The 24,902-nt window shown below is 25.8% G+C and overlaps 1 protein-coding gene across 4 annotated transcripts in view; it reads left to right on the forward strand.

The window, feature by feature from the left end:
* Nucleotides 1-24,902, forward strand: part of LOC127282983 (metabotropic glutamate receptor 7-like) — a 248,951-nt gene that overhangs the window by 159,103 nt on the left and 64,946 nt on the right. For all 4 annotated transcript variants that reach the window (XM_051307602.1, XM_051307605.1, XM_051307604.1 and 1 more), the window contains one exon: nucleotides 17,851-18,030. In XM_051307602.1, coding sequence (XP_051163559.1) covers nucleotides 17,851-18,030 — 180 coding nt within the window. The remainder of the gene's footprint in view (nucleotides 1-17,850; nucleotides 18,031-24,902) is intronic.

The raw sequence follows: 24,902 nt of genomic DNA on the forward strand, positions 1-24,902 counted from the left end.
TAATTAAATTTCATTTATTTTTTTTAAATATTGATTTTTGTTTGTGCATTAATTTTTTTTATATATATATGAATATATATATTTATGTCTATTCTATTTCTCGTTTGATGCTCAATTATTCGTTTTAACTCCATTAGCTTAAAATTATACTCGAGAGGTACTTTAACGAAACTCGAGAGATCTGTTGACAAATTAAGCGCAACATTCAGTCAACATTCAAGATATATATTCTGCTCATGTTACAAAACAAGTTTCAAAGTGTGTTCTCTAAAATTAGTGATGCTGTTTACGTATTTCATTCGACCTGAAACGTTTTTGTCATTCGAATTCGAGGAATCTTTTTTTTTTTTTATTTTTTACATCCAAATATTAAATTTCAATTTTTTGTTATTTATTTTCAGATTAAAAAAAATTTTTTTTTTGAAATATTGATTTTTTTTACCATACACTGAAAAAAATATTTGATTCAAATAATCAGTTACTTGTCAATATTTTCTTAAACCAAGGTCGAATTAAATTTTATTTATTTCAAATACAAAAATTATTGATTCAAATAAAATTTATTTAATTTAAATAAAAATTATTTGGTTCAAGTAAATATTTATTTAATTTAAATTAAAAATTATTTGCTCCAAGTAAATATTTATTTGATAATTATCAAATTACTATAATATAATCAGGAATATATTTGAATAAAATAAATTTTCTTTTTTATTGTTGAATTGCGATTAAAATTTGCTGGTATAAAAAAATTACTAGTTTTATCGAGGTGAATCAGTGTAATATAATAAAAGAAGAAGAAAAAAAAAAAAAAAACAAGTAGTGAAGTGTATATGAAACAAAAAGCAACATCACGATTTCGATAGTTGGTAGTATTACTCGGATTCCAGTTGACGTGAAACTTTTCCAACGATAATAAAAACAGAATGAACGAAATGGAACACGAAAGTGCAATAAGCGATCTGCCAGTAAAGTAAACGAGAGGCAAACTCGCTGAAAATTATCCCCATAGAAAAAAAATAGAGTAGAGAACTCGACTTGGAAAAATACATATATATAAATACGAGACAGGAAGTTTAAACAGTATATAGGAAATTCTTTACTTAACTTTTGAGAATCGAAAGAAATTTTTGTAATAACAATGACTATTATTCAATCTTTATTTTTCTTAAGAAGACTATTTAAAAAAAACTAAATTCCTAAAAAAATTAAACTATATCTAAAAACGGTTTTATGAAGGAAAAAAAGTAATTTTAATTTTACTATCAGTAGTAAAAGTGTATTTTGGTCGGACATTTCAAATTCTTGTAATCAGTGCGTAAGTAGTAATAGCGAACAATAGTCAGACTAACTCCATTTATTTTACTTTTCGTATTAGTAGTAAAAGTTTGTTTCAGTCAGTCAAAATAATTTAAATCACAAGGTTTCAAAATTACAATTAAATAAACAAAACGATTTTAATTTTTCTAATACAAGTATCAGTAGAAAAGTCAGTTTTGGTCAGACAGAACACTTATAATTGTAATTATAATCAGTAGTATGTAGGTCAGACAAAGTAGATTAATTTTTCATTAATTGTACATAGTAAAAAAAATTATTTTCTTCAAATAATCAGTTACTTGGCTATTATAAAATCAATTTTAGGTTATGTTTAGTCATAGTTTTACCTTGATTCGTTCATTTACTAATTATGTAAAATCAAAATCATTTTTTTTTTTTATTGAATATTTTAAATCTTATGAAACTTTTGTAATATAAGTTAATCATGATTTCGTAGTATCACTCTGAAAACCATAAACATAACCTAAAAATTGTTAGAAGCTAAGGTCCCTTTTACCTTAAAGCATCACAAATAAATTCTATTTTCAATAAAGTAGTAAAAAATAGTTTATCAGACAATATTATTTTTAAAAAAATTAATTATTTAAATAATTATTAAAAGAAACTTTTAGTCAGACTTAGAAAAAATGTAAATTTTTTTTTTGTCAGTTGTCAGAAAAGAATTTCGTTACAAAACTGAAAAAAATGGATAATTTTAGTAATAGAAAATTTTTAATTTAAAAAATGAGAAAATTCTCTCTCCTGTTTATAAAACAATGAAATTTTTCTCTTCCTTAATATAAAAGCGCGTAAGGGAATAAAAGACACTTGAGTAGGTATTGAGGAAATATTTAAAGGTACGTTCGGAGAAAATGTGTTTTAAGAGAAAAAAAAAGGAATAACATTTCTCGTAAGGAAGTCGAAACCTTTTCTTTCTTTTCCTTTTTCTTGAGTACTATGGCGCACTTAGTTGATGTAGCTTATTGTTAGAGAGTAGGGGTAAGAGAGAAAAGAGTGAAAGAGAGAAAGAGAGACTCAAGGAAATGAGATTAAAAGAATAGTGACAACTTAGCACAAGGACATACTGGTCTATTTCATGATAAGAATATTAAATTTTTTTTCTTCTATTTTATCCTACCCTATTTTCTCTTTTAATATAACGTGATTATATTATTTCCTTTTTGGTATATAAAAGCGTTAAGGAAAACACTTTTTTTTTAAAGAAAAAATCTCTCTTCTTTTATATAAAGATCAATTATATAATGTTTTTTTCAAAATTTTGTTTTCTCTCTCTTTATTTGTTATAATAAGTGAAGAAGAAAATTTCCTATTTGATTTATTTTTCCTTTAATTTTTATCGAGAGTTTTCACACTTTAGTTTTAACATCTCGACACCTATATCTTTTACGATTGATTCTTTCATTTATTGTTAAATTTCATCTTCACAGTAACCTCTCTTACTCTTTCAATTCCCTAATCAAATTACATCTTTGACTCACTTGGGAAATACTGTTTTTCTTCTGTCGATATAATATAGAAAAGAGAAATATACGTGACTACTTGTTTCAAATTTAAAAACGAGATTTTCATTTTATTATTTTCATTTTAATTTTTTTTTTGTTTTTTTTTTTTTTTTTTTTGTTATGTTCCTCTTGATAGAAATTCGAAATTAAAAATGAGAAATTGAGTAAAAAATTTTTATTGTTAGAGTAAAGAAAACAATTTTTTTTTAAGTTTTTAATTGACAAAAGTCATAACAAAAATAAGAAGACTAAGTTTCACGGAAATCGTAATGTAGTTTTACGAATTCCGCGATTTAATTTTGTGTAATTCGTGATCTAATTACGCGTGTTTCACATATTCAGCGACTTAGTTTCACTAAAACCGTGATATAATTTCGCGGAATTTGCCATTTAATTTCGCAAATTTCTTAACCAAGTTTCGCGGAATCCGTGATATAATTACTTGAATTCCCCACAATATTTTTGCAAAAAACTAGATCTAATTTCGCGGATTCAACAATCTCGTTTCCGAATATACGTGACCTAATTTCGCAAAAACCGTGATCTAATTTTTTGGAATCCGCAAACTAGTTTCGCAGAATCCGTGATCTAATTACGTGAATTCAGCGAAATAATTTCACAGAAATTGGGATCTAATTCGCTGATTCCACGATCTAGTTTCGGAAAATCATTGATCTAGTTTCGCCGAAACCATGATTTAATTTATTGGCATCCGCGATCTAGTTTCATAGGATTCGTGATCTAATTACGCTAATTCCGTGACCTAGTTTTGGGAAATCTGTGATCTAATTTCACGTATTCCTCGATTTAGTTTCGGAATATCCGTGACCTAATTTAGCGAAAACCGTAATCTAATTTTTTTGGAATCCGCAATCTAGTTTTAGCAGAATCCGTGATCTAATTACACGAATTCAGAAATATAGTTTCGCGGATCCCAAGATCTAGTTTCGGGAAATCATTGACCTAGTTTCAACCAAAACTGTGATCTAATTTTTTGGAATCCGTGATCTAGTTTCGTAGGATTCGTTATCTAATTACGCGAATTCCGCAACATAATTTCGCAGAAATCGTGATCTAATTAAGCTACACCAGTGACCTAGTTTTGGGAAATCTGTGATCTAATTTCACGTATTCCTCGATTTAGTTTCGGAATATCCGTGACCTAATTTCGCGAAAACCGTAATCTAATTTTTATGGAATGCGCAATCTAGTTTAGCAGAATCCGTGATTTAATTACACGAATTCAGCAATATAGTTTCGCGGATCCCACAATCTAGTTTCGCCGAAACCGTGATTTAATTTATTGGAATCCGTGATCTAGTTTCATAGGATTCGTGATCTAATTATGCGAATTCGGCAACATAGTTTCGCAGAATCCGTGATCTAATTACGTGAATTCCGTGACCTAGTTTTGGGAAATCTATGATCTAATTTCACGTATTCCTCGATTTAGTTTCGGAATATCCGTGACCTAATTTCGCAAAAATCGAAATCTAATTTTTTTGGAATCCGCAATCTAGTTTAGCAGAATCCGTGATCTAATTACGCGAATTCCGCAACATAGTTTCGCAGAATCCGTGATCTAATTACGTGAATACAGCAAAATAATATTACAGAAATCGGGATCTAATTCGCTGATTCCACGATCTAGTTTCGGGAAATCATTGATCTAGTTTTGCCGAAACCGTGATCTAATTTTTTGGAATCCGCGATCTATTTTCATAGGATTCGTGATCTAATTACGCGAATTCCGTGACCTAGTTTTGAGAAATCTGTGATCTAATTTCACGTATTCCTCGATTTAGTTTCGGAATATCCGTGACCTAATTTAGCGAAAACCGTAATCTAATTTTTTTGGAATCCGCAATCTAGTTTTAGCAGAATCCGTGATCTAATTACACGAATTCAGAAATATAGTTTCGCGGATCCCACAATCTAGTTTCGCCGAAACCGTGATTTAATTTATTGAAATCCGTGATCTAGTTTCATAGGATTCGTGATCTAATTATGCGAATTCGGCAACATAGTTTCGCAGAATCCGTGATCTAATTACGTGAATTCCGTGACCTAGTTTTGGGAAATCTATGATCTAATTTCACGTATTCCTCGATTTAGTTTCGGAATATCCGTGACCTAATTTCGCAAAAATCGAAATCTAATTTTTTTGGAATCCGCAATCTAGTTTAGCAGAATCCGTGATCTAATTACGCGAATTCCGCAACATAGTTTCGCAGAATCCGTGATCTAATTACGTGAATACAGCAAAATAATATTACAGAAATCGGGATCTAATTCGCTGATTCCACGATCTAGTTTCGGGAAATCATTGATCTAGTTTTGCCGAAACCGTGATCTAATTTTTTGGAATCCGCGATCTAGTTTCATAGGATTCGTGATCTAATTACGCTAATTCCGTGACCTAGTTTTGGGAAATCTGTGATCTAATTTCACGTATTCCTCGATTTAGTTTCGGAATATCCGTGACCTAATTTTGCGAAAACCGTAATCTAATTTTTATGGAATCCGCAATCTAGTTTAGCAGAATCCGTGATTTAATTACACGAATTCAGCAATATAGTTTCGCGGATCCCACAATCTAGTTTCGGGAAATCATTGATCTAGTTTCGCCGAAACCGTGATTTAATTTATTGGAATCCGTTATCTAGTTTCATAGGATCCGTGATATAATTATGCGAATTTCGCAACATAGTTTCACAGAAATCTAGATCTAATTTCGCGATCTAGTTTCGGAAAACCCGTGACCTAGTTTCGCGGAAGCTGTAATCTAATTACACGTATTCCGCGACTTAATTTTGTGAAATCCGTGAACTCATTTTGCGAATTCCGCGATTTAATTTCGCAAAAACCGTGATATTATTTCGCTACCTAATTTCGCATAATTCGTGATCTAGTTTTGCGGAAAACGTAATCTTCCGTTTTATTTTATTTATTTTTGTTCTATTCGATTTAATAGGAATTCGAAATTAAAAATGTGAAATAATTGATAAGTTTTTTTTTTTTTTTAAATAAACAGAAATAGTTTTTAATTGACAAAAGTTATAAAAAGAGGAAAGTTATTTATCCACAAGTTTTTTTAAGTAGGAGAGGATTTAACTCTCGGGTTTTAGGTACAATCTTTTTTTTCCTCCAGTGGCATAATATACATACGGGAGATAGTGTATACTCTAAACCATGACAGTCTTATTGCGTCTGTGTATATGTATAACTTAATCTCTCTGTAACGTCACATCTGTTTCACGATCTTATTCGTCTCAAATAAATTATTCCATTTCCACATTCAGCTTAGAGGATATCAATTTCTCGTCAATTTTCCTCGCGTATTAGTGGAAAATACAATCCTAGGATATATTTCTCTATTATTAATAGTCTCGATAATATTCAAATTAAATTAGTATTTTTTTTTTTGAGCCATAATTAATAATACAACTTAAATGGATATAAAAGAAATGAAAAAAAGCTTAAGGAAAATTTATGATAAACGATCGAATAAATTTATTTTCAAAAAGAGAAAAAAACAATTTTTTGTAACTAATTTTTCTAATTTTTTATTCTTTATAATTTTCTTTTTAAATATTTTTGTTTCTTTTTCTTGATCGTGTCCTTATATGAAAAAAAAAAACTTTTTACAATTTTCAAAAGAGAAAATTAGTCGTTTCAAGTACAAGTCTTATAGTAAATTCTCTTTCATGGGATAATTAATCCGCTGAGAGAGGAAATAAGAAGAGTCTCTTCGGTCTTTGTAATTTAAAAAAATACTTAACATTTTCCAAGCTTCACTTACATGTAATTATGCAAAGACGTTAAAAAAAAAAAAAAAAAAAAAAAACGTATACCATTGAAAATATTAGTCGGTAAGAGAGTGTCACCTGCGTATATAATGTAAATGAAGCACGCTCGTGTAATTTATTATGTACTTTGTAAAATCTTTTTTTCTCTCTGTCGATTTTCTTTTTTTTTTGTGAAATGAATTTTTTTTTTTTGCCTTATGAGAGAGGGTAAAAGATATCGCGAAATCCTGAAGGAAACCATTAATAGTATACGTGCTTTAAATTTCGATTAAAATAGCTCACAAGTGTTTCATGAATGTTAAAATGATGAGACGCCTTTGAAAGTTATATTGAAGCTTCAGTGTGAAATGGATCTTCATTTCAATGCAGCTCTTCTAATTATTTTACTAATGACTGTAGAGTTACTTTTTTTTGCATTTATTTACAAATCAAATTGAAGGTGCTTGATATCGTTGAATATAAAATAAGTAAAAAAATTCAAGGTTTCTTCCATCGACTCAATTTTTAATGGATCATTATCTGTTTTTTGTAATATCATCACTCACGAGAAAGATATGCAAATTTTTTTCTTTTCTTATTTTTTTTCTCACATTTTCAATATTATTTATTATTATATTAATATAAATATTATATTTCGATTGGTAAGACAATTTGAAAATTATCAAAAAATATTTTAATATAAAAATTATTTTCAATGATAATAATAATTATTTAATTTGTGAGAAAAAAATATGAAAAGAATATGCGACTTAATAATATTGAGAATAGAATTGCAAATTTGCAATGAAGATTCAACTAGAAGGGAAAAAATTTAAAAGTTACCACAAAGAAAAAAAACTTGTGGACAGTAAGATGAATTGCAAAAGAAGAAAAAAAAAAGTGGGTTAACTTTGAAAAATCGTCTTCTTCATTGAGTGGACGTGTCTCATTTTTGCTGTACTAGAAATTAAAATTTTTTTCTCTTTATTTTATCAGTCTCATATAATATTTATTTAACATTAAAATCAAGAATTAAAAAATAAATTGAAAAAAATTATTAATCAATTTTTGCAACTGAAAACAAAATTATTTAATTATAATAATCAGTTACTTGACTTATCAAATAAATATTTATTTGTCAATTTATTTGTTTCAATATACAGTTCTGTTAATTCAAATAAAAATTATTTAGTTCAAGTAAATATTTATTTTGATAACCGATTATTTAAATTAAATATTTTTTTCATTTAATTTGAATTTACTTTTTTTTTGATTTTATATTTTTCCTCTATTTAAAATTTTTTTCGTTATTCTCTATTTTATTAATATTTACATATTCTGACACATAATATAAAATTCAACAATATTCATCTTGAAAACAAAGCTGAAAAAAAGTTTCATGAACTTTCCTTGGCGTTTCACACTTTTTCTCCTCTCGCGGGGCTCTTTCATTCAGAGTTTCACAAAACTTTTTAGCTTCTGGTTTGAGCAAAAGTTATCACACTCATTAAAAGTTGTAATTTGTATTAGGAATGTTTAATCAATTCAAATTGGCCAAAAAAAAAAAAATGTAACTAGTAAAAACAAATTTCGAACTCTTTGCAACTAATGTTTGCTTTATTAAGTGAAAAAAAGTCGATATTTCAAAATGAAATGATATTTATTGTGAAAATTAAACGTCACACGTCAACATAATCCACGTGATATTTTACAATTAACATTTAACATAAATCATTCACATTCCTCGTTTATTGAAAGTTGAAAATTTATTTGAAAATTTCATTTTCAACAAAATTAAACGTTGGTAATAATTTATAATTATATAAAATCCTCTAAAGCTGTCAATGAAATTTATTAATTTTTGCCAATTTTCTGACTGAAAACAGGAAAATTGTACAAGGCATTAAATTTCCCCAACTATATAAAAAAGACATTTTTATCTAAAAAAAATACCCCCAAAAAAAAAAATAACGAAATTTCAAGCTGTCGTTGCAATCTCTATCGTTCTTAAAGCGACTACTATAAAGTGTCAGCTTCCGGTCACAGGCAAGCAATTCTGCGCATTTCTCTGTCGACATCTTTGAGAGTTACACTTCTTGATCCACCCTCTACAAGAAGCAAGAGCTGGAAGAAATAAAACTACACAAAAGAATGAAAAAAAAAAAAAATTCTTGAAAGAAACGAAAGTTTTATGATCCTGGGAATAATCTGAACAATGTTTTTAAAACAATAAGAGAAAAAAAATACCGGAACCTTTGTGTAAGGAAGAGCATTGTGAATTTTTTAACATATCAAAAAAAAAAAAAAAAAAAAAAAAAAATTCCTAATATATAGAGAATTTTATATCATAATATTGTTGACATGTCATGGAAAGTAAATTTTCTTTTTTTTTTCCTTTTCATCATGGAACTAATTGATAATAATTGGTTCCAATTTTGAATTAATGAATGTTTTTGCAAAATGTGAAAATTATATATTCTCGAGTAAAAGCGATCGATGACTTTATTTCACACTTTGCTGGGTTGAGAAATAACAACCTCAGAAGTGAAATATGAGAATTTTCTTGATACCTATCAATAGTATATATATGCGTTTCGTTTTTTTTTTCGAAAACACTGCGGGAATATGAATGATGAAATTAGTATAGTAGTAGTACATATATAAAAATATGTGTAATAGCATTTGAAATACTTATAATTAAATGAATGCTTGAAATTGCTCGTCAATGGTACTTTAATTGCGTATTGATTTCGTTGATTAGCCATGTAAAACCGTCAACTGGAAAATTATGCAATGGCTCCGCAACTTGAAGGAAGACACGTGCCTCACTGACAAACAATATTATTGCATTATATCTACAAATTAATTTCCTCTCATTATAAGTTCTTTTAGAATTTATCAATTATTACCTACCCAGGTGGAAAAGTTCCCGGTAGTGACTACCGGTAGTCACTACCGATCCCGCTACCGGAATATTCACTTCCGGTATGCACTACCGGTAATTTTTCCGGGACTATCAGTAGCCACCACCAATAATTTTTCCGGGACCATCGGTAGTCACTACCGGTAATTCTTCCGGTACTACCGGTATGCACTACCGGTAGTCACTACCGGTAATGATTACCGGTAATTAAAAAAAAATTACCGATAGTGACTACCGGTAGTAACGAAAAAATTACCGGTAGTAACTACCGGTAGTACCGGAAGAATTACCGGTAGTGACTACCGGTAGTACCGGAAAAATTACCGTTAGCAACTACCGGTAGTACCGGAAAAAATACCGGTAGTGACTACCGGTAGTACCGGAAAAATTACCGTTAGCAACTACCGGTAGTACCGGAAAAAATACCGGTAGTGACTACCGGTAGTACCGGAAAAATTACCGGTAGTCACTACCGGTAGTCACTACCGGTAGTCACTACCGGGAACTTTTCCACCTGGGTATCCTTAAGACATTTTTTTCACAGATAACTATTGTTGTTTTTCAATCAAGTAACAAAAGAAAATTTTGTCCAGACAAAATATTTAAAATTTTCTTATCGCAGTAGAAATAGGCATTTTCAGTCAGACATTACGTTTTTACAAGTAATTTTTATAAACAGTAGTGGGAAAATGTGTCAGTCAGGCAGAAAACATATTTTTTTATAAAATAAGAAGTAGAAGACAATTTTAGTCAGACAAAAATAAATAGCAGTAGGGCAAGTCATTTTTAGTCAGACGCTGCGTTTGTGCTAGCATATATTACATTTGTTAGTAGTACAATATAGTTTTAGTCAGACATTGATAATTTTTTATTTGCAGTAGAACAGGGCATTTTTAGTCAGACAGTACATTTTTAATATTAATCGGGGGAAAAAAACAAAATTTTTACTCCTTTGTTTGATTTAAATTTTCTTTTTCTTCTGTTACTAATTTGAGAAAAAAATTAATCCATTAATGTTACTACTAATGAAGTGACAAAGGAACATTCAAGTAAGATAAAAAAAATTAAAATTTTTGTATAGTAGTAGAACAGGACATTTTTAGTCAGACATTACATTCTTACAAGTAAATTGTATTTATTAGTAGCACAATACGATTGTAGTCAGACAGAAAAAATTATTTTTTTAAATATTAGTAGTAGAAAACAGTTTTAGTAAGCCAAAAAAAACTAAAAAAATTCATCGCAGTAGAAAAAGACATTTATAGCTAGACATTACATTTTTTATAGTAATTTTTATAAGCAGTAGTAATGGAATTTTTTAGCCAGACAGAAGAAATTTATTTGTAAGATAACTAGTAGAGGACATTTTTTTTTCTTTTGTAGTAGAACAGAACATCTTTAGTCAGACAGTACATTTTTAATTGTAACTGTTATAAAGAGTAGTAAGAGAATACATATTCACAGAAAATTAAAAGGCATTAAAATAATAAGCGTTGCAGCTTATTTTAATGCCTTTTAATTTTCTGTGTTTCTGTAAAACAGTTAAAAATTATTTTTTATAACATAAGTAGTAAAATACACTTTCAGTCAGACAAACAACTTACATTTTTGCATTCCAGTAGTACCAGCTATTTTTAGTCAGACAGTACATATTTAAAAGTATCTAAGTCTACGCAGTAGTAAAAGAAAATTTAAGTCAGCCAACGAAAGAATTAGAATCATATAACATTAAAAAAATCAGTAGTAAAAACAATTTTAGTCGGACAAAAAAAATTTTAATATTCTATTTCAGGTTAAGTTGTTAAAAAAGGAGTGACAGTCAGACTACGTTTCTAAGTAGTAAAAGTCAATATCAATTAGACAAAATATTCACTAGTGTAATTTATATAATAATTAGTAATAGAAGCCTTTAAGTCAGGCAAAATAATTCATTTTAATGAAAATTAAAAATTTTTTTTAATGGGAACTCTAAAAAAATATTTTAAATGACACTTTTTATTGCAACAATATTTGCAAATTGTTAAGAGAATTAAAAAAAAAAATTTGTTCATCTAAAGTATAATAAAATTGTTCAATGTGAAGTGACGCGACGCTTTTGCCTTGATATAATACGTATGTGTTTTTCGATTACATTTGCCAATGCAAATCTGTTCAACATATTGAATTTTGATACGAAGCCGGGGATTTACCGAGTTTGAAATGTCCTTTCAGTATGTATACGTATACTGTATAAACAATGAATATATATATGTATATAAAAGCACATAGATCATGAAAGAGCACACTGATAAAATCGATATTGACATGTATTTGAAAAACATGTTGGTCACATAAATCCCAAAGTACTGATGATTCACTTGAATAAGTTTTTATATAAATGTTTTCCTAAATAAATAATGTCAAATTTACTTCATAATTTTCTCTATAAGAATCCATAGGGTTTAACTAGTTTTTAACACATTCAAAGAGTTTTATTCACTTTTCGACTTTATTAAGATTTCTTCGCTTTCTCTCTCTCTCTCTCTCTCTCTCTCTCTATATATATATATATATATATATATATATATATATATATATATATATATATATATATATATATATATATATATATATATATATATATGTACATTTATATTTATGTACATATTGACGCTTCTATGTTGTAATTTATTATTTCACTAAGAGAAACTTTTTCAAGTTTCCACGAAAAGTCTTTTATATACAATGGTAGGAAAAATTTTCTTTGAAAATTGTTGACTTAACTGAAAGTTACTTTTTCAAAGCGAATTGTACTTTTCCAGTTAGTTTGTGTAAATGTGTCGCAGGAGAATTAAAAACTTTTTGAATCTAGAAATGAGAAGTTGAATTTTATGTTTGATCATAAATGTTAGTTTTTAAATTCTTTTTCAAGAATTTCAAGTTATATAATAATATCAGTTTTCAGTGGTGTGATTCAAAAAAAAAAAAAAAAAAAAAAAATTCACAGGTTATGAATTTTCTGCTTTGCTGATTTTTTTTTATCTAATTTGTGATTTATTTGCACCTTTACACCCAAAGAAATTTTTTATTTGAGCCAAATATAAATTATATTTGAGTTAAATAAACGTATCCCAGGTAGAAAAATTAACATTACTAATGTTACTAATGTTACTAACGTTAGTACCTATAAAAAAATTAAGAAACTGTTTTTAAATTGTATTTTTACAGAAACTTGTCGAATATCGACCACCAGGAAGTATTTAATGTTCTTACCCGCACTTTTAATAATTATCATTTCTATTATCACTTTCACTTTTTTATTTTCATTACTGTTTCCACTTTCACTTTTTCTAATTTTCATTCCTATTTTCACTTTTTTATTTTCATTACCACTTCCACTTCCACTTTTTTTAATTTTTATTCCTACTTCCCTTTTCTAATTTTCATTCCCACTTCTACACCCATTTTTTCCACTTCTAATTTTCATTAGCTGTTGCCATTTCGACTAAAACTCTTTCTAATTTCCATTTACACAACCATTTCCACTTTTTTTAATTACCATGAATGGAAATTAGAAAAAGTGAACACATAAAATTAAAAGGTATTAAAATAAGCTGCAACGCTTATTATTTTAATCAAATTTTGCTTATTTTAATACCAAAATAGATTAAAATAAGCAAAATTGGATTAAAATAATAAGCATTGCAGCTTATTTTAATGCCTTTTAATTTTCTGTGAAAGTGATAATGGAAATTTAAAAAATTAGAATTAGAAGTGCGAGTGAGAATATATAAAAGTTGTAATGAAAATAAAAAAGTAAAAGATGAAATGGGAATTAAAATTGGAACAAGTGGAAGTAGAAGTGAAAGTGGAAATGAGAATTAGAAAAAGTGGAAGTCGAAGTGGTAATGTAAATAAAAAAGTGGAAGTGAAAATGGGCATGAAAATTATAAAAAGTGGAAGTGAAAATGGGAATGAGAATTAGAAAGAGTAGTAGTGAGAATGGAAGTGCGAATGAGAATTAGAAAAAGTATAAGTGGAAATGGGAATGAAAATTATAAAAAATTTAAGTGGAAGTGAAAGTGGTAATGGGAAAGTAGTGTCGAAGTTTCTGTGAAAATGTATTTTAGAAACTTTTAATTTTTTTTGTAGGTACTAACTTTAGTAACATTAGTAATGTTAGTAACATTAGTAACGTTAGTAACGTTAATTTTTTCACTTGGGATATTTTTCTCAGAGCCTATTAGCCCATTTATTGACGTAAATAAAATTCTTTATTTAAATCAAATAGAAATATATTTGAATGAAATAAATATTTATTTGGCTCTGAGACAAATATATCATTTCTCTGCGTGTAAAAATATGAAATAATTTTTGGTTTTTTCATTTTAATTTTCCTTTTTTTGAAACAATTTTCTTTTTCCTAAAAAAAATAGAAAAAAAACTGAATGGAGTGTTTTTTTTTTGTTTTCTATTTTTGGGTTAAATCATTGGATTATGGTGTCAGTATTATGAGTTATATTTGTTCAGCAAACTATCACAGCTTCTTTTGAGCAATATGGGGAGCAATCTCTGTTGCTTAATTAGCAATTAGTGATATTAAATCTTCGCAAAGAAACTTGGAAATTTCTCTTTCTCTCTGCCTCTTTCTTTCTCTCTCTCTCTCTCTCTTCTTCGATGTAATAAGAACATTTGTCTAAATTGCTTCATTAGTTTGTCTTTCAGATAATAACAAAAGAAAATTGAATTGCACATTTATTATTGAAACTAGCTCTGTAATTCATTTTATAAATTAAAATATATTTCAAGTAGAAATATTATTAATTTTTCCTCGCATTTAACACAAATATTGCTGTTAATTATTAATGTTTAAAGCAACTGCAATTTGTGATAATTTCACAATTAGTGTCAATTTGTTGGTTATAATTATTTTATATCAAGATTATAATTAGAAATAAAAATAAAAAAAGAATAGAATTCTTGAAAAATTTTAATTAAATTCTCTCGCGAGTATAATTAGAAAATTAAATATTTATCATTATTTAAATAATGCGATAAAATATTAGGAAAGGCGAGAATAATATTTTAAAAGCTGATTATTATTATTATTATTTGCATAAGCAGTAGTAAGTCAATAGCAAAAAAATATTTCAATAAGATAAAAAAAATTAAAATTTTCGTATTGCAGTAGAACAGGACATTTTTAGTCAGACACTACTTTCTTAAAAGTAAATTTTTTTTTTAGTAGTACAATATGGTTTTAATAAGGCAGAATGAATTTTTTTAATTGCTGTAACTAATTTCGGTAGTAAAAAAAGTTAAGTTACAAAAAATATTTAAAATTCTCGTATCGCAGTAGAAGAGGTCATTTTTAGTCAGACATTACATTTTTAATAGTAATTTCTAAAAAAAAAAAGTAGCTAATGAATATATTATAGTCAGAGAAAATGTTTCTTTTTTTTTAAATAAGAAGAGAGATAGATTATTGTAATTCATTTTTTAAATTAATTTTTAAAATCAATTTGTCGATTATACACAGAAAAAAGCTGGTGTTACTTTTGTTAATTTTCTCCAAAGCTAAAACCCATAAGATTTAACCCATATTTAGGGTAAAATTTGTTGCATGTTATTTTAACACCAATTCTGGTGTTAAACTAAACACTTTGTTTTTCCTGTGTAATTAATTTATATCAAGATTAACAAAAAAAAAAAAAAAAATAAGAATAAAATGCTTGAAAAATTTTAATTAAATTCTCTCGCAAGTTATAATTCGAAAAATAAATATTTCTCATTATTTAAATAATGCGCTAATATATTATAGGGAAAAGCGAGGAAAATAATAATTTTCTCAAAAGCGGATATATTTGTGCAGAATTTCAAAAGCAGATATAATTGTTGATCGAGAGTTGTGGAATTAGAGTATTTACTTTAATTAAAGCTCTATAGTTGAACGCGATGATTAAGAACATTTATAGCTTTAGTTGCTGGTAATTTTGAGAGTCTGAAGTGAGAGAGAGAGAGAGAGAGAACGAGAGACGGAAAAGATCCTCCTGTCAGATATGATTCTCTCTTTGGTGCACTGTTATCACTATTATTACCTTCTTATCACGCCTCAGCGTATTATAACCCTTCTCCGGAGGCTCTCTTATTGCCGTCTCTCGTATTGTCCTCTACTTGCTGAACTAAAGTTGTTTTAGTATATAATATAATTTATAAAATTTAATTCGCTTGGAAAACCTAATCCCATAACGAGTAATGCTCTGAAGAAAGAAAACAGACAATTTTAAACAATATAACTTTAGTTCCGTTTGTCATGATATAATATATATAAAAACACCTGCGGTTATATCTAATTTACAGTATTGAATAGTGTATTATTCGTTATTAAATAGAAATTCTCTCCCACATATATATATATATATATATATATATAAAGTATGTGTAGTAGCTTCCAAAGAGAAATATAATAGAAGCAAAGCTCTGAATGTATATAAATTCCATAACGCATTGAGCTCAGGGAATATCAAATACTTTGTACATGTACTGGTAAATTCTGATGGTAAATTCTCATTTAAATCCATACATATATATACACAATAATATTACATTTTCATTATAGTAAATTATTCAATTCTCGATGAACAAAACTTCAAATTATATACATATTTTATTAAATCTTATTTTTTACACATTTTGCAAATATTTTTTTTATTGAAAAGTAGGAAAAATTTATATTTAATTTCAATCTAAATATAAGTTTCGATAATTTTGTTTGGTTGTAATGCAGACTAAGCAAAAAAAAAACATATATATTTTTTTTTTCTCACAGACAAGTAAATAATTATTTCTTTCAGAGAAATTATATTTATGCTAAACAAAATTTTATCTATGCTAAATAATAATTTGGTTTAACTAAAACTGCATTGAATTAATAATAAATACAATTGATTTGTAAAAATGAAATGTCTGACTAAAAATGACTTGTTCTACTAAAAATGTATTTTGTAAGTATTTTTTTTTTTTGCTGACTAAAAGTATTTTCTACTATTTACCTTAGAAAAAAAAAATTTTTTTTTTTGGCTGACAGAAATATTCATTTACGACTTTTTTTAAAAAAATTACTATTAAAAATGTACTGTTTGACTAAAATTCTCTTCTTTTACTGCGATGTAATTTTTATTAGATTTTTTGTTATCTAAAATAGTGTCTTCACTACTTATCTTGTGAAAAATCATTTCTTATGTTTAGCTAAAATATTTCATTACTAGTGCTTAGAGAAATTACTATTGAAAATGTAATGTCTGACTAAAAATGACCTCTTCTACTGCGATACGAGAATTTTAAATATTTTTTGTAATTTAACTTTTTTTACTACCGAAATTACTTACAGCAAAGAAATATATTTATTCTGCCTTATTAAAACCATATTGTACTACTAAAAAAAAAAAAATTTACTGGTAAGAATGTAATGTCTGACTAAAAATGTCCTGTTCTACTGCAATACGAAAATTTTAATTTTATTATCTTACTGAAATGTTCCTTTGCTACTGAGTTTTTCTACAACAAACAAAATAAACACAATCTGTCTGACTAAAACTGTAATTTACTACTAATAATACAATTTAATCGGTAGAATAAACGTCTGACTAAAAATTACAATTTTTGTTATGTGTTTCGTCTGACTATAAACTGTCATCTACTGCTTAACTTATAAAAAATAATTTTTATTTGCTTCAAAAATAAATTTTATTTGTCTTAAATAAACGCCAATAGAACACTCAGAAAAAAATTTGTTTCAAATAAACAAATTTGTATCAACAAAATAGCATTCCTAATTAGTAATATTAATTATTAGTAGTAAGACTAAGTTTTGGTCATACACTTGTACTTTTTTATTATTATTATTATTATTATTATTATTATTATTATTATTATTATTATTGCAGTAGTACAACTTTATTTTAGTCAGACAAAAAGACATTTCTCCTGCAGTAGAAAATCAGTAGTGGAAGACTATTTTAGTCAGACGGGATCGATTAATTTTTTTTTCTAAAATTAGTATCAGTAGAAAAAGAAGTTTTTATTCAGGCAAAGGAGTAAAAATTTTGTATTATTAATTTCATTGATTATTGTCTAAAAAAATTTATAATTAACAAATTTTTTTTTTTTTTTTGGAAAGCAGAAATTTCTTTTTAGAAGAAATAAAATTTTTTTGATGTCAAAAATTTTGATTCGGCTTTATCAAGAAAAAAAAAAAAGAAATCATTTGCGAAGATTGAAATTGTTGATTGATCGCTTTCTTGATTTTTGTTCACAGATACCACAAGTCAGCTATGCATCAACGAGTACTGAACTCTCGGATAAGAGTCGTTTCGAGTATTTTAGCAGAGTCGTTCCTCCTGATAATTTTCAAGCTCAAGCAATCGTTGAGGTGGTGCACGAACTCGGCTGGAAGTACGTCTCTACTGTTGCAGTGGAGGGTGATTATGGGGAGAAGGTGAGTCTTGGAATGAGTAAGACGTCGTCCACAAATTACCTCACGTCTTTTGATAAAAAAAAAAAAAAAAAAAAATACTAAAAGAAACGACAAAAAAAAACAAATTATTTCTTATCTTTTCTTCAAAGTGTATAAAGAACTTCTTGGAAAACTTCAAAACACTTTGAAAATTAGTTCTAAAGATCCAATGAAAAAGAGTAAACGAATAAAATTATACTCTTATAAAGACTTTGATCAAGTATTTACCATATATATATATATATTAACCAATCAATATTTTCAATTATCATAAATTAATATCACTGCAAAAAAATTTATTTTGCGTCAAATAATCGCTTATCAAATAAATATTTATTTGTATCTCGTAAATTATTATTTGAGTGATATTTTTTCAAATACACAAATTATTAGTTTAATTATTTGGTTTCAAAAATTATTTGATAATTTATTTGCTAATTCTTAATATTTATTTCATAATAGTCAAGTAAACGATTATTTGAATCAAATAAATTTTTTTGCAGTGTATCATTAAATTAATGTTTAAAATCTATACTAAAATAATAATAATTCAAAAACACTTTTTAACTACCTATATAATTTTTTTCTTAATTCGATTTGGAATGATAAAAATTTTTCCTTTCATTTTAAAAAAGTTTTTTAATTTATATCTCGGATTATATTTTTTTTCAAGTTTTCGATCTCCCGATAATTGAAATATTAATTTCATAAAACTTTTTTTTTTTATATTTTCTTCTTACTTTTTACATTCGCAATTTTCTTATTGCTTTTTAGAACTTGAAGTATTGTTATAAAAAAAAAAAAAGAAAAAGAAGTAAATTGAGTTCTTGAATTTAATGATCCTAATAAAGTTTGTGATGTCATTTGTGGAGGACCGATGAAAAAAAAATTTTTTTTGTTCTACTATAATAATAATAATAATAATACAATAATTTTGAAATAATGACATTTTAATTAATCAGCCGATCAAGTTGGTTAAATAATTGTTATTGAAATGTGATTCATTTTTCTCGGTTTAATTTAATTTTCAATTTCCTTTCCTCTATTTCAATGATTTCGATTGCTATTGATTTCTCAGAAAGTAATTATAGACCGTTTGAACACGAGAATCCTAACTCCGTTAGTCGTCAACACTAAGGTATTAATCGATCAATTATGCTCGTTTGCTAATTTACTTAATTGAACGTCTGCGACAGATCGACTGCGTTTGATTCCTTAAGCACAAAATTTACAATTCGATTGGTATATAATGAATTTACAAAGTTCAATTACAAAATCCTTTAGGCATTTTTATTTTCTTCAAACTTTTATTAAAATGCAAATAATTATTTTAATTATTAATTTATTATTTTTAGTCTAATTTAATTTTATTTATTATTTTAATCAATTATATAATTATTGTAAAAATGTAAAATTTAAAAAAAAATGTTATATAGAAAAATTTTTTTAGTATTTTAATATAAAATAAAAATATAATATTTATTATAATTGAAAAGTTTATGTTTCATAAATAAATATTTTTTTTTTTAAGCAAAATTTAAAAAGCTAATAGACTTTAGTGATATGAAAAAAGAATCATGGGTAGTAAAAAGAGGAAAAAGAAAAGGAGTAATAAAATATGTAAGATGCAGTAACGGAAGTAATAAAAGCAGCATTACACAAATTTGAGTACAAATTTTCATAAATTCAGTTTATGATGATCACATAATTGAAAAAATAGTTCAGGAAAAAATGAAAAGAATTTTTTTACGAAATTATTTTTTACTCGAAACCGATAATTTATTTTAAAATTGAATAAAAATCATATTTGTCACTATTTATATTTGTTTCAAATAAAATTTCCATTTGGCATAAATTTCCATTTGTTTCGAATAAAATTTCCATTTGGCATAAATAGAATTTTTATTTCACATAAATAAAATTTTTATTTGGTTTTATTAAAATATTTGGTTTAATAAAAAAAAATTTTATTCATATACTAAATGAAAATTGGAAAGAAATATTTTTATTTTGTAACAAATATATGTAAACTTTCTTTTTTTTTTTGGTTTATAAAGTCTTTATTATTTTTTTTTTTTTTTGAATAAGGTGAAACATGAAATAAGTTTATAGTTTCTGATGCCACGTGTGTTTGCGGCCGAATTTATTGGTCGATAAGCATAGAAAAACGTAAATCCGTATGAACAATTGTTCCTCGTTTCTCATTTAGCGTACAAAAAAAGCCTTATCCATTTTGTGCCCGAGGCATTAAAAGCACTATAGTGCTTCTCTCATTGTTGCAGAAATATACTTCATGTGAGCTTTTCATAATAATCGAAATTATCTCGTAGATAAAGTTTTAAAACACATAAATAATGAAATCACTTTAAAAAAAAAAATAAATAAAAGAAACACTAATTCTCAACATAGAATTTTCGTATTTTCTCTTTCTCTCTGTTTTGATAAAAAATTCACAATTGTGTTCTTCATTTTATATCTCGTTTAAATCGTGTGCTCAAAATTAGTAATTATTCCATTAATTAATATATATATGAGGAAACCAATTTTTCCTCAAAAATATTTTTTCATATTTTATTTATTATTACACCCAAAAAAAAGTAATCTTATACTTAGAGGAAAATTCCTCTTCTAATATCCTCTAAATATTTCCTCTTAAAACAAGATTATTCAATTGAAATGTAGAATATTTTTATTCTTCATTTTAATGGAAGAATGACAAAAGGATTCCTTTTGTATTTTCCTCTTTAATTAAGATTTTCCGTTTTAAATTTAGAAGATTTAAAAAAAGGAAACGGAAAAAAATAATGTAATCGTTTGATCCCTTTCCCTGGGTATGATAGTTGTGAAGTTGTTTTTTAACCTTTCAGTTTTAATATTTCTGGTAAAATGTCAACAAAAAGGACAAAAAAATGGATTTGCTTTATTAAAAATACAGAAAATATAGTTAAATTCAAATTAAATGAATATTTTTAACGCTATTTTTAGATTTAAAAAAATTTGGATATTTCTTGTGAAATTTTACTACTCAGGTAAATAGAAATACTATAACCCCATTTTTGAATCTTTTGAATTTTTTAAATCTTTTTATTTACTTTTTTAAAAAAGTTTTAAAACGTTAAATAATTTCATATATGAAATTTTTTTCTGTCCTATAAAAAATGTTAACTTTTAAACATATCATCATGTTTTAAAATTATTTTTGCGCTGAAAATCTCGTTGATCATTACAACTGATTAATGAAAACTTATTTTTTGTATTTTAATTATCAATATAAAATGTTGATAATTAACCAAAAACATGACATTGTTAATGTTATATTAAAAAACAATTTTTATTATTATATTGAAATGAACTATTATAATTTTACTTAATTTTAATTTAAAAATGTATTTTCTGCAAAGATTTTATTATTTGATTGAAATTATAATTATTTTATTGATGGCTTTGACATTAAAAACAATTTTACGAGGTTTGGATGTCGACATTTAATTTAAGAGGAAAATCCTCTTAAATGAAGAATAATAATTTTGATACCAAAATTAAGAGGAAAATATGCATTTATTTTAGAGGAATCCTCTAGATTGAAAATTACTTTTTTTAGGGTGTATTTTTTTTATTACTTTGTAAATAATAAAACATTTCCTGCTCTCTATATAAAAAAGAAATAAATTAAATCTTTCTATATTCTTTACAATAGATAAATAATATATATTTTTCTTTCTATTCAAAAAGATAAATATTTTTATTCCTCTCTTGAGATATAATAAAACGTTTCTTTTAATTCCGTGTTTTTTCAAAAATGAAAAAGAAATTTTTTTTTTTTAAAAAAAGTGGATTTAAACGACGAAGATAAGAAACAAAAGAAAGCTTTTTAATGGTAAAAATTGTATAATTTGCCAGTTTATTAGTTTCTTATGTAATTAGAAAATGGTGAAATTTCCTCTGATAAAAAATAGAAGAGCATTAGATAGATATTTCATATTGAGAACAAGACTAATGAGTAAATTATTTAGTGGCGATTCGTTCCTATTTTTTTTTTTATTGTCAATAGAACTCAATGCTTGACCCACATTTTTCTTTGGTCTCTTGCTGATATACGACCTCCCGTTGAGAATTAGATGTCCCTCTGCGACCTTTGTATTGTCCCTTTTTCTTTTCTTTTTTTTTCTCACTGAGCACTCTATTCATCTATGAACAAAAATGGTCAAAAAAAAAAAAACATTGTGCTTTTTCAAGATTTTTAATAATTGTTTCACCGATTTTAATAATAAATATTTTTTTCCTAAAAAAAATGAATTTTTCGACTTTAAACAGTTTTTTTCTATCTTAATTAAAATTTATTATATTATCAAGAAAAAAAAGTAAAGTGTCAATTAAAATTGACTATCCAGGAAAAGAAAGTCTTTTTCTCTAACACGCACACACACACATATATGTGAATCTGTTTCATCGATCATTAGCAAACTGTTGTTGCAGATCGAATGCTCGAGGAAAAAGAGTTTTTGAAAATGGACTACACTTTTTTTTCTACCTCTTTTTTTTCCCCCATATATACATACATGACCATTATGTGGTGGTTCTATTGATTTTCCATCAAAGAATCGTATCTGCATTTTTGTCGCATGTAAAAGGCAAATAAGCCTAGTCACAATTATTTCTTTTTTTTTTTTTTTGTTCGTCAATTTTATTTCATTAAAAAGTGTTTTTTTAAAATGAAAAAAATTTTACCTGATTCAAATAATCGGTTACTTGATTATTAGTAAATAAATATTTATTTGTATTAAATAAATTATTATTTTTATAGTAAATAAATTATTTTTTTTATATTAAATAAATTATTATTTGTAATATAGAAATTATTATTTGTATTAAATAAATTATTATTTAAGTCAATTAAATCGTATTTGTTTCAAATACAGAAATTATATTGGTTCAAACAGATTTCATTTAATTTAATTATTTGGTTTCAAAAATTATTTGCTAAATATTTATTTGATAATACTAAAGTAAATGATTATTTGAATCAAATAATTTTTTACACAGTATTTTTGAACGATTTTTCTTATTTATTTTTTCTTTTTAAATAAGATTTATTTATAGGTACTTAAAGAAAACAATTTTTTTTTTTTTTTTTTTTTTTGAAAAAAAAGGAGAATAATTAATTTTGTAAGAAAATGTTTGTCGTAAATTAAGAGATCAATATAAATATATGTTTTTCAACATTTTCTTACAGTACTTTGAATTTGCATTTAAATGTAAAATGTACTTTTCTTTTCGATTGTAATTACTATTAGAAGTCTCTAGTTGGATTTAGATGTAAATTGTAAATTACCGTTTTCTGAAAAGGAGAAAAATAAATAAAATACCCCGGTCTAGTTTAGAATTAACGCGATTCATGGTACTTCAAATACGAATAAGTCTCGTAAATTCTTGTCAGACAGTGAAACGGTTGAAATAAAGTGTCAGACCATTGTATATAATTGGTCCAATTTCTTGGTATCTCAATTTTTTTTTTATTTTTCTTTTCTACTTTTTCATTCTTTTCACGGAATTTTATCATCATCCTCCTGTTAAATTACATCCGTTATATTTTTTGACCTATATATATATATATATATATATATATATATATAGAAGAAAAATATCCAATTACTGTTTGAAAAAAAAGTTTTTTTTAATTTTTTAATAACATTTTCTTGAATTAAATTTAAGTTTAAAAATTTAATAAAAGTAATTAAAAAATTTTGAATTTTTATTGTTTATAAGAAAAATTACACCAAATTCTTAGTGTAGGAGAATTTTTTTTTCTTTGTACTAAATTGAGTTTTTTTCTATTGCAATTTTTTTTTTAAAAAATTCTAATCTGGTGCAAATGTAATAGATATTACTTAAATATTTATATACTAGACTTCGAAGCTGGAGGCTCATAAATTCATTAATTAACACGTGACACTTTAAGTTCGTTAAAAAGCGATGATGAAGTAACGTACCCAATAATTGGCATCAAACTCAAAGCCAATTTTGTGTCGTGTCATCAGTTTCCCCTGATAATTTAGATTCACGAAATTGGAAGCGTGATTTTTTGTTGATAAAACGGAAAAGAAGAAACGGCTTTAGCAAAAATACGTTTTTATCTAGAATTTATATAACGTTGAAAAAAAAGAAACTTACAGAGTATTTTTATTTCATATTTTCAAATTTTTCAAATTTTGTTTAAAAAAAAAAATTTTTTTTAATGAATTTAATTTGATAATAAAATTTTTGAATTTTCTTTTTTCCTTACTAAACTTTGAAAATGATGATTGATAATTACCTGCTTTTATAATTAAAAAAAAAATATATTCACCAAGGGAAAATTCGTCTAAAATTCTGACAATGATGAATCTAAAATTAAAAGTGGACTTTAGAGACTGTAACTATAAGTCCATTTTATCTCACAATTTAGATTGCGGTCGTAAATTACTTTCACGATACTACTTTACTTTGGTCTTGTGAAAAATTCAAAAGGGTACTTCATGTAAAATAGAAAAGTCATGGAAAACTGACAAAAGAGAGAGAGAATAAAGAAATAAAGACTAAATATAATAAAATTTATATATATATATATAAATTTAATTTTATTAGAATATTTATTTGAAACACTATTGGAATTGCGAATAAATTTATTTATCAATTTATATAATTTATCAAAAATAATCACACTGAAAAAAAATTCTAATCGGTTACTTAATAATTTATTATTAAATATTTACTTGAACCAACTAATTTTTGAAACTAAATAATTGAATTATAAACTGTATTTGAAATAAATAACAATTAATATTTAATAAATATTTATTTGATAATTGACAAGT

This window comes from Leptopilina boulardi, unplaced genomic scaffold (genome assembly GCF_019393585.1).
Source record: "Leptopilina boulardi isolate dan_hultmark-lab unplaced genomic scaffold, ZJU_Lbou_2.1 LbouV2_303, whole genome shotgun sequence".
Taxonomy (NCBI): domain Eukaryota; kingdom Metazoa; phylum Arthropoda; class Insecta; order Hymenoptera; family Figitidae; genus Leptopilina; species Leptopilina boulardi.